Genomic DNA, 11,400 nt, shown 5'->3' on the forward strand with positions numbered 1-11,400 from the left:
TTTTATTTTTGAGCAGATTGTATTAAATATGCATAGTTTATGTATCTGTATTCCTTTGATTTTGTGTAGCATATGTAGCAAGGATGGCATATTAACCTGCACTTCACAGCACCTCAGATGATAGCACGACCTCATACAAGTGCCCCTCCTGCAGCATTGACTTTAGAAATGCAGAGCCATTTAAAATATGGGGCACTGTCTCAATAAATAGGGCGAAAGACAAGGGATAGAAATGCTGTGCAGATGGCTAACCCTTGATACAGTGCTTCTTAATAAGACTGGGAGCGAAACTTCAGGTCCCCTGGGTCCCCAAATTGCTTTAAATAACTTTACAGGTTCAAGGTGCTCACCGTCTAGATGCCTCTTTCCTTTTCTGTGGACTGCCAACATGTCGACTGTATCAAACACAGGACGGTAGGAACACACAAGGCAAGTGTACCTATAAGATAAGGGGATAAATTACATTTAATGCCATTAGCTACACAAGTTTTTCTTTCCCAAACATATCAATGTTTTGAAATTCACTTCACCTTCCGTTTTTCATAAGAGCAGCCTCATCTTCTGGAATAAAATTAGACAAAAGGTCTGCCACACGACGTTTCTGTAAAACGAAGTGAATAACGTTAGATAGTATGTAAGTATTACTACATTTTTTTTCCCCCAAAGAAATAACTACAATATGTTGTTAGCTTAAAGATGCTAACACTAGCCGCATGTGTGCTCTTAGCTGAAGTCTCTGTTATTAAGCCAACATAAAATGCTGCAAATTGATCCATACCTTAAGGAGATTCAGCTGGCTTTTATCATCACCTTCTCTTTTAAAAGACATAACTGTTATGATCGATAATCTAAAAACGAATCTGAATAGCAGCGTATAGCTTCTTGGCTATAATATATAAGCTAATAGCAATGCTGCATTCATGGACAAACGGAAGATGGGAAATATAGACAACTCCCCCCCCTATGTGCTCAGCTTTGAGGTGGATAATTGTTTCGGCTATCGGAACTACAACGATATCTGCTTGTTTTTATAACATAAAGTCCGCATAGTCATTTGAAAGCTCGATTTGTGGCTATACTTCATATTTACTAAATTTGCGAAAAAAAAACCCAAACTCTCAACTTGATATAAAACGCACATTTTTCCCCTACAGTCTTTAATGCAACACGTTGTGGCGAATCATCGGACTAGTCAGTGAACACGGCAGCCATGGCAACATATGGTTGTAGACAGCTGACTGCAAGAGTTTTGAAAACAAGTTTTTCAGCGACTTTTAGGTGTGTATTTGACAGATAAGGTACGTTATATTTGTAATCCAAGAAATTTTCTATAGAGTTTAAACGGCTGTCATTTGGAGAAAATATTGAACGCTTGGAAAAATAACGCGCGACGACATTAATTAAGTTGATAGCCTTAGCTAGCAGGCTAACTAAGCTGCTAGTTTGATAGTTATGGGCTAAAGCGGAAGCCATTATTGTAAAGATGTTATCAGCAGTGAAGTTCGCTGGTAAGCGCATTTTAGGCCCACATGGTTGTTTACCACCACACGAAAAAAGAACAATATAAGTGTTTTACGACAATGTCAGGGGAGCGAGCTCCACTACCAGCCGGAGGGGACGGCCTACTCCGAGGGAACCGCACAAGATCTTACGGCAGTTTGATCCGATCTCCGCTGTCCCCGGTGCACCAGAGACGCATTGAACATATAATTCAGCCGGGAGAGACACTGCAAGGCCTGGCGCTGAAGTATGGAGTGTCTGTGAGTATGACTGTGTTGATTTGACTCTGAGACTGAATTAGTTCAAGTATTCATTTTTTGCCCCTTTAACAGTTTATATTAAGCTTATATTGAAATTTACTTGTTGCGATATGATGCCTTCTAACTGAATACTTGATTTGCCAATACTGAAATGTAAATGTGGGTGAATATTCACTTTTCTTATAGTCGTTGTTTTATTTTCATATTTATTGAGGTAGGTTATCTCAGTGGTTCAACAAAACGTTCAACTACATAATTAAGTTGTTTATTCAGCTGTTAGGGCATACTATGAAAAAGTGTTTGCCTTAAAATGGCATGTATTTATTTTGTTTCCTGTCTGCCTACTGATCTCGGTAAAAGTGAGACTTGATTTAGCCAAGTCTAATACTAATTAACAAAAGGTTCACAAGGACATCTTCTCTTTCAGATGGAGCAAATCAAAAGAGCAAACAGGCTTTACACCAATGACTCAATATTCCTGAAGAAGTCTTTGACAATCCCTGTGATATCAGACCTGGATGACTGCAGTAATGGGTTGGATGTGGCGGAGGAGGATGGCAACAAAGGCAGTGGTAACTCTGCTTCACTTCACAATGGACACATAGGGAGTTCCTCTGAGAAAAAGCAAGAAGACAGAAAAGATCTCACTCCAGGGGATTTTTTGAAAAGGTTGGATGACTTGATAAGCCAGTCCAAGCAGGCTGCAGTCAAAGGATGCCAGGAAGCAGAGAAAAGGTATAACTGTGCCTGTCGCTGGTTGCTCTTTTCTTTGCACAGTTGTTGTCCAGTCAGGGTCATTACTCTCTTCGTATTTAAGTCACTAATAGTTAGATCAGTTGGTCCTGCTTATGCATATGTTTTTAGTCATAATCCCTGGGCCATTATACTCATGCCATTCGTATTCCTAAACACAGTTCAGTGGAAATATTATGTTACTCAGATTAACATTTTTTCCTCCTGGTTAATATTGGAACATATTACTGCATGAGAAATGGTCAGTGGCAGTGTAATTTGCAAATATTGTACCTTCACTGATGTGTAAGTAATGTTGAGGTCATGGTCAAATATAATGCATTTTGATGCTAAGCATAGATATGCATGGATAGTATCTGATAGTCAGATTAGCCTACATTGTCATGTCAAGTATAGTCATCCACCTTTCTGGCCTTCTTAATATTTCATCAACCACTCACAATGTGGCTGTTCAAAAGATTCCCAATGCTTAATAGCTGCTTTAAATGCAGTTTCTAATGGCCTGGTGATAGTACCAGTGCAACAGCGATATTTTTTTAAGAATACCAATCAATTTAGCCTAAGATCAGTACACTCTGAACGACTTGCTCTGTTATATATTTATTTTATTTGCCAGGTTTGCTGCACTAGAAGCAACTTGTAACAACAGGACATCAGATTGCCGGCCGCTTACGAGGTCACAGAGTGTCATTTCATCTTCCAGGATGGCAGTACAGGGGACAGTACCGCTCACTGTCACCAAACTGACCAGGAAACTGAGAGACAAGGAAGATGAGATCTTTGAACTGTGACATGTCTGTCACTCAGAACATTAATGGAGCTTTCCCAGGGAGCCGTGATGCGCTGTTTGATCTCCAGAATAATGGAGCGTTACGGATAAAGGAATGAAAAGGAATCCCCGGTGATCCCGCTGCTACTTAAAGTATAAAAGTGTTTTCACACTTCCATTTAAAAATTTATATTGCACATTGTAGACTTGTTATTTATTTGGTGAGACATGCTGTAGGTTGTGAAAAGCTTCATATGACTATTCACATCTGGGAAGTTGGAAACTTGAAATTTGAAGAATTAAAAATCAATCATATTTATAGTCAGATGATCATATGGTCAACACAAAAAGGGTTTGTGTGTAACTGCCTCATATTTTCAGACTTGTAACGTTAGGAAATGGAATCTAAAACACAAGTCGTGTTTACTGTAATAATGATGATGACAATGAACTGGTTAGAATGATGGTTTTTCTATTAATGCTGAAAATGCAAGAAAAAATGTTGTAGGCTTTAGAATATTTGATAGCAATGATTGTATTGTTAAGGTTATATTTCTAATGTCTTTTCAATTTTGTATTGTTTGTTTTAAAATACATATTTTTATCCCATGTTAAATGACATTTGTTCACATTACTGCTAACAATATCTTTTAGTATAACATGTAGATTTAGCTGTTTTGGGAGATTTAATGTCCAATTGGAGTTGATTTTTATCTGTTTTAACTGCCATATAAGACCAACAAATAGTCAGTAGGCCAATGAATTTAAACATTTTTTAAGCCCTACTGCGATCCAAAAATCATGAATTATAGATTGGATGTCCAAGCAGTCATGAGTAAAGAGTCTGTCTTTTTGTTGAGCTAAACATGTTTTTAAAATACAGTCATGGTCGCAGTAATTGTGCACTCTGGGGTCATTATCTTTATTTTTGGCTTGATTGTTGTCTGGACACCTCAGTAAATACAGTTTGTTGCTGCAGAAGCATCATCTTAACCACCAGATGGCAGTGCTGTACTATAGTGGTATTGTTCCCAGGCCTAACTTGCTTATGCATCGGTCCAGCTGTTTCATATCAGTGATTATAATGCATAATATCAGTAGTTCTGAATAATACAGTTCAAAGTCACAAATATTAGATGATACTTTGTGTCCTAGTAAAATAATCAATGCAGAATATATCTGTTTAATTTCAAGTTTGTTTTCTCTGGACACTGTCTGAATAGAAGATTAGCATCACTTACATAATATATATTTATGGCCCCAAAATATCAAAAACTTGAATGACTCCACAAAGCTTTTTTTGTATCCCTCATGTTCTTTGAGAACTATGGGAAAGCAGGTTGGTTCTCAAATGACTTGTTTTATGTTGCCAGTCCTCAGTAACAGAAAAACAAGCAGTTCGGAGTCCTAGTTGAGTCTGTCTGTTGATCTCCCAGTGTCTATTTGAAATTTAGTTCTGATGTCATATTGTCCCATCCTCCACTAGTTTATTCAGTCCTTTACAGATCTTGGTGAGGTTGGGTCTGAAGGGCCCATCAGGGTTGTACAGTTGGGTCAGGAGCTGTGGGTCGGAGTAATGGTTGAAGACATGGTTGATGCGACCATGAGATTTAGTGGTGAGGTGGGTGTTGACCAGTTTCAGCAGCAGATCCCTGCAGCTGGTCAGGATGTCTGCCATCACTGTTTTTTCAAAGGTAAAGTCCACCTGCGTCAGACAAGACATACATTCATGTTACGTATTTCATACAAGTCAAATTGTATAATATCTTAATGTGAAGTAGCAGGATATGATGTATGAATATTCTACCAGGTTTAAAGACTTCTTAGAGATTGCATATTTTTGTTATTTTGCATCATTAATCTTCCTGCATATTCAGTTTTAATCCCAATACAGAAGTTTCAATATCAACGTATTGTTCTCTCACATTACCAAAGCAGAGAAACAAGCACTTGATTATGTGGAACTGAAATAAAACAAGCGACCCTTTAAAGCAACGTCTGAGCCACGCGTTGATGCATAAGAGAATCCTATTCAACAGTGAATTAACCTGGACGTTTTGATGCCATGTGATTAATATATTTATTTATCTGTTTTAATTGGAAATATTAACACAACTGCAAATTGCATTTATTGTGGAAAAACTAAGGTCAGAAACCTCTTGAAGTTGCCTGATTTTCCAGCCTTGAAGTTCATGCTGCGCACAAAACATTTTCCCCATTTGAGAGTAATTGGCATTCTTTTGCAATTGGAGCTAGAAAACAAGTGCATTGGCACAAATTTCTTTCAGGTGATGTATGCTTACTCATACATCATGGATTAAAAAATTAAAGTTGGGAAGTGTACCTCATAGAAACTGATAGCTGTCATTGCTCCCTGGTGGAGCTTCTTCTTAAAGTCTTGGGCCACTGCCAGCTCTTCTGTGCTGAAGCGGTTGTTCCTGAAAAGGACGCCAATCTTGACTGCAATCTTGATGAGGTCTTTGATGACTTTCTGAGCCTCTGATTTATTTCCCAAGTAGTCTCTGGAGACCCGGTACAGTTCATCTAGGATCTCACTGGTGGTGTCATCAATGAACATTTGTACAGAGCTTTTTGTGGCCATGCTGCTGAGGATTTTCTTCTGTGCCTTCATGGCCATGTCCTTGGCATTGAACGCATCCATTGTTGCCTGAATTATGAAGACAATTAATTTAATATTTCATTTTAATGTCTGTTATTATACAACTATTCAACTGTTTTAATATCCACATAAACATTTTACAGCTCAGTTTGAGCGCAATTAAATTTGTGTATAGACAAAAAAATTTCATAATTATACCTGCAGAAAGAAAGCAGTGAAAAGAAATAAAATATTCATACTTTATGCTCATAAATAGCCCAACAGGATATCATTACACAGTGTGTAGTTCTCTCAGCTATAGAGGCAGAATGTTCAACATTTACAGTTTCAGCTTCCTGTGATTAAACTGATTGGTAACCATTTTCAGTTTGAAAGTTTGAATTTGTCTCTTCAGGCAGATTTCCTGTCACTACCCATACCCATCACAGTAAATCGACAGCAAATCCTGTTGGTAGGCAAGTAAAGACTAGATTGCACAACTTTTTTTGGCTGAATGAATTAGCATGGAAGTGCTAAAGAGGTCCTGTTTAAACCTGAAAGGAGAAGACACACAAGTACACTCTTAAAAGAAAACAGTTTTTCTTTCTGCCCTCGATTTTTCTGCCACAAAATCTTCAAAAAAACAGCAGTTCCAGTTGAGTAGTTGGAGAATGATTGCTGACAACAAGGTTTAACTGTTGGAAAGGGAGGAGAAACATGTTTTACAGCAAAGTGGCGAGTCTTCCCTCATTACTTTTTAACTTTCAGATTATCATCCACTGACCCTTCTTACACATCATAAAACTCCATCTTAGTGTCAATATTAGTAACAGTTCAAGCCTTTTATTTGTCATCTTAAAATTAGAAACATACATCGACACAAACACTGAACATGTAGTGTGTTAAATTCTGAAGCAATGCCTTCATCTTATGTTAGTTACAGTGTTTGTTTTGATATCTGACATGTACTTACATTGCCAAAAGGGAAAACTACCATGGAGGAGCCTCCACAGAGGCACTTAATTTTCACTCCTGGGATTCTAACCACACCTAACATCCATCACAGAACCCCCCCCTCGGGAAGTCATCAGCATGCATACAGCACACTATGACAGAACTACAAAATCCACAGTTTTATCTTTGATTGTCAACACAGTTTGAATTAATTCTTTTTTAATTCCATCTAATTTCCCTCTAATCTCTAACATGGAAGCAAGCAGATATGAAGTGGATCACTCTCAGAGGAAAACTACATTTGAATTTGATTTCTCTGATGTTCTTGTTAGAGTGTTGCAAAGAGTGGGCAAGCAAAATAAGATTTAATTCCCACATCACCAAAAGAACAAAGATTGAAAGTATCACAGCAATAAGACTCTTACAATAGATGAAGCAAACAAGTGTGTTTGTAGAATATTAATGCTAAATAGATAAGCTCTAGCCTTATATCTCCAGTTCCAGAAACACGGCAGCTTAAGCATGAGCCTAAATGCTTAGCTTCTGCTTCATATTAATCCATGTTTTATGAGTAACACAGAATCAACAGATATGCAGTATCTTTAGCAAACATCAGTGCCACCGAGGCAGCTGTGCATTCTCTCCTACTTCCTGTGTCACTTAGTATTGTCACATGTGCAGAATCTCAAAGTCTAAACAGGTCTCCAGTTAATAAGACTGTTTCTGAACCTCTTTCTGAGTCATTTTCTGCACTAAACCTGACTTGTGGCCTGTATGGACAAGTATATGAGGGGTGCAGGGAGGCTGCATAGCTCAAGCATGTCCGCGCCTGCTTTTTTCACATTGCATCAGTGCTAGAACAAGAACAGGAAGTGAGCACCCTGAATCCACACGCTACCTCAATTTTTCTAACTGGGTCTACCTTTGAGTGGAACGTCGAAACAGGATGTAAACACTATTTATTAAGCGCATATTTTCTGTAAGCTGTCAGCTATCAACAACTGTAACTCCTGTGATGCATTTCTTTCCTCCCTGTTTATTGTTATTAGCAACATCATTTAAAATATGATGTTCAAGTCGCCCAGTGCCAGCGATGCACAGTCAGCAGTGTGAGCAAATGACTCCACCATTCACTCATGAATGAAAAAGTGATCGAGTCACATTAACGATCATATCATGCAAATAAGTAGCACTCGCTGTGATTCTCCCCATCACTGTTATGCATCCCACTCCCAGCTCCAAAATTCATTATAAGCAAACAGTCACTTTTATAGCATATCTCTAGTAGGGTTCATTTTACATGCACAACCATTAATTTCAAACAAGTGTCACATTTCTAATAGCTCCCTTTGTTACAAAAGCTTTGGGGTCCCTGTGGGGAATTCAAAAACATTCATAAGATTAATTTCCCTTAACAGTGATAATGAAAGTAGAGCAGTGTGACAGCTATTTCAGTTTCATACTTCAGTCTCATTTATTTGCTAAAAAGACTACTGGGATCGGAAGGATGTGCACTGTGCGCAGTCATCAGCCAGTATTCCACACAGTGAAACTCCCACAGCACGAGACAGGTCGCTGCTTGGCCTTTTGTGCATCAGCATTGTTTATTTTATGCAGCGCTGTCAGGGGGTTGAGGCTGTTTGGGTAACACTGGAACATTTCGATGCTACAGCAGCATATTGCCATAAAACCAGTGTTTTGTAATGGACATCGTTCAGTCGATCATGTCGAGGATGCGCTCAATGTTGAGCAGCAATTTTCTGGTACAAATGGATAGAAGAGGGCCTTTGAGCATTTATCAGTTTGTTGTTGACATCCACAGGGAGTGACTCCATTATATGTTCAAGTGTTTGTTTCCCTCCCAAATGCCTGAAACTGCATGCTGTGTGAAATCTAATGCTGGAAGGAAAAGCACAAAAATGCAGAAGTAGAACTATCAGAGCAGAGATGGCCTTAACCTGTTAGCAGTCGGACGTACCGCCCACGGTACATTGGATGGTTTAGGGGACTAATTGTAAATTTGTAGGACTGCTAAGGGGTTAATCAGTTTCAGAGCTGCTGTAACATCCAGGCAGTGCAGAATCTTTAAATGGTAGGTTAATGGACAGTCAAAGAGAGTTGTCCTTATTGGTGGAGTCATCCAGGCAGGCAGGAGAGGTAAATATTTAGCATTCCTCAGATGACTCAAGCATTAAGCCTGAGTGTTTTTGTGTTTGTTCGTGTTTCTACATGTTTTTAGTTGCAAGGATGACAGAGTGTATGGCCAAGCAAAAGTCATTTTCCTGCAGTTTTTGTCTGCAACTTTTTAGCAATAAAAGATTTGTTTGATGTTTCGTGTGTACTTACGTGCTTGCATCTTTGTTTATTCTACTGTTTTTGTGTTATGAAAATAGATCTGCTCGCACGCCCCCTTTGACTGAGCCAATCTAAATATTCTTTGTAATGTTCCTAGAGTGCAGCTGAGCATTATCTATGAAATCCTCACTGTTTCTCATACCAGCCCTGAGATTTCTATACTGGATTGTAGCTTCTGGGACCTAAAGGAATGTATGTTCCCTTTAGTTGCCTTTTTTCATACTGAACACTGAGAATATTCTGGGAACAGCTCAGAGACACGAGTCTGTCATGCCATTTTTAGAAAGGTCATCATTGATTGGCGGTAGTTGCATTAGTACCTGATGATATTCTGGACAACCTGAGACAATAACAGCATAAAAAATAGGAGAAGTTTCTGTGTCCTTACTCAGCAGGTTTTTGTAATAGATCAGTATCTTGCGGAATAAAATGTCACTTCCGTTGTATGTTTTGAACTGTGGGGAATTGTTGTAGTTTGTGATCCTGTTTTTCAATTATATAAATATATAAGTATATAAAGTGTTTTATACAGGTTTCTAAGAATTAATTTTGCTTTATGTTATTGTTATTAACCAAGTAATACTTTTGTTTCAGTAAAGATGACTGCTTTATAGGTTTAGGTTAAACGAGGAAGCATTTTGAAATCCTCTTAAAGCAGATATTGCAGTTTCTCTTTCAACATTGCACAACTTAGCAGAGTTGTTCAAGCCTGCCACACATCTGTACTGCCTCAAAAGGGAAGCGAAACAGAGCCGTTGGCGCACTGGCGAGGAGTCATTACCAAAGGCCCTCAGCGTTGTATTTGTCCCTTGAATGTGTGCGGCCATGAGAGCTATGTTGCAAGCTTTCACTGTCTTTGGCTTGGACTTAACATGCTTCAAATCAAAGTAGGCCAAAGAAGAACTAAAGTTCACTGCCTTGAGATTTGAGTTGAGCAACTCTCAGCCTGTGCAAACAAAAAAATGAGAGCTCTACATCTGTGCCTGTCACTGTACTTGTCCCAGCATGACTGTGAGCATACATGCATATCTTCCAACTCGTGTTCAAGATGGGGAAGTGAAGCAAAGTCACACAGTTTCCAGTCATCCCTCTTCTTAGCTAACCTCTGTTGGAAACCCTTAATTAATACTCTTAATTTTTAGGAGATTAAAGAAATGGAGAGACCACAGATACCTAGTCCCAGAGGTTGTTTTTTTTACTGGCATATGAACACAGCAGAAGTTTCTTACCTGTGTGTGCGTGCTGAGTCCCCCTCCCTCCTTGTCTGTGTCAGATGTCTGCCTCTGCTCTGTGTATCAAGTTGACAGCACAGGCTGGTCAATTTAACGGGATCCCTTCATCTTAACTACGAACAGAACCAAAACCTAAAAAGAGCCCTCCTGCAGCGCTTCTGTCAGTGCTTGCCACCCTTTTCTTAAGATAATGTTGAGTTGTACTTCCTTGAGGAACTAAATTGCTGTGACACACCCCTTAGTGTGTGTGTATGTCTCTCTCTCCCTCACTCTCTCTTCCTCTCTCTCTCTTGCTTTTTCTCTCTCTATACGCTATCATGTGTTTCCCTCTGAAATTCAAATTCAAACTCTTCCAAACCACTGTATTTCTCTCTTAGCCTCGCTCTTCACAATTTGGCACTCTGAATCGGCTTGTCTCTTTCCCTGCTCTTCTCTGTTTTGCTGACGCTGGGCCTCTGCTTGTTCTGACTAGTGAAAAACCCAGAAAGAATTTACAAATAATCCAGTGATGCAGCCCATTGAAAGGGGAGAGGCTTAACTCTTTTTTTTACTGCTGTTCACCTTCGCTGGAATGTGGCTCCTGTCAGTTCTGCTGCGCGCCATGTCCCTCCCCGCATGTCTCTTTTTGAAGGTAGAATCAAAACAATGAGTAGCCAGGAGTGTGTCTGACGTACACAAACAGTCAGAGATCACTAACTGTTCTACAGCTTTTTTTTTTATGTTTAAAGATTGTGTAGAAACACAGCACCAATGTGATAATTAACAAAGTTAAAGCTTTATATTAGTTCTTTTCTTTAGTTGTTTAATAATGTTGTAGTAAGTTGCCCATTTAAAATTTTTTTTAAAATCTTTACACTAACATTTTAATTACAAGCTAACTTAGCGCATTGTCGCTGAAATGTTTCTGTTGTTATCAGATTACAATAAAAACTAAAGTCCAAAAGTGTTGCTCCCCTGAATGAACTATTGTTCAATCAG

The 11,400-nt window shown here is 38.9% G+C and overlaps 3 protein-coding genes across 3 annotated transcripts in view; 1 reads left to right on the plus strand and 2 right to left on the minus strand.

Moving 5' to 3' along the window:
* scnm1 (sodium channel modifier 1) overlaps positions 1-1,060 on the minus strand; it is a 4,246-nt gene extending 3,186 nt beyond the window's left edge. The window contains exons 1-3 of the mRNA XM_005739215.2: positions 779-1,060; positions 531-601; positions 351-439 (exon numbers count right to left, since the gene is read on the minus strand). Of these exons, the coding sequence (XP_005739272.1) occupies positions 351-439; positions 531-601; positions 779-829 (211 nt within the window). The 5' untranslated portion in view covers positions 830-1,060. The remainder of the gene's footprint in view (positions 1-350; positions 440-530; positions 602-778) is intronic.
* A 63-nt stretch (positions 1,061-1,123) lies between these two features.
* Positions 1,124-3,632, plus strand: lysmd1 (LysM, putative peptidoglycan-binding, domain containing 1). The gene is made up of 3 exons (XM_005739216.2): positions 1,124-1,760; positions 2,188-2,495; positions 3,130-3,632. The coding sequence occupies exons 1-3, from the start codon at positions 1,530-1,532 to the stop codon at positions 3,302-3,304; spliced, it is 714 nt and encodes a 237-aa protein (XP_005739273.1). The 5' UTR covers positions 1,124-1,529; the 3' UTR covers positions 3,305-3,632.
* Positions 3,633-3,696: 64 nt separating this feature from the next.
* tnfaip8l2b (tumor necrosis factor, alpha-induced protein 8-like 2b) lies at positions 3,697-10,893 on the minus strand. Its single transcript, XM_005739217.1, has 3 exons — positions 10,420-10,893; positions 5,627-5,950; positions 3,697-4,987 (listed from the first exon to the last, which is right to left on the minus strand). The coding sequence occupies exons 2-3, from the start codon at positions 5,942-5,944 to the stop codon at positions 4,745-4,747; spliced, it is 561 nt and encodes a 186-aa protein (XP_005739274.1). The 5' UTR covers positions 5,945-5,950; positions 10,420-10,893; the 3' UTR covers positions 3,697-4,744.
* Between the last annotated feature and the right edge of the window lie 507 nt (positions 10,894-11,400).

The sequence above is a fragment of the Pundamilia nyererei genome, unplaced genomic scaffold (genome assembly GCF_000239375.1).
Source record: "Pundamilia nyererei isolate P.nyererei 1_Seehausen unplaced genomic scaffold, PunNye1.0 scaffold00090, whole genome shotgun sequence".
In the NCBI taxonomy this organism is placed as follows: Eukaryota; Metazoa; Chordata; class Actinopteri; order Cichliformes; family Cichlidae; genus Pundamilia; species Pundamilia nyererei.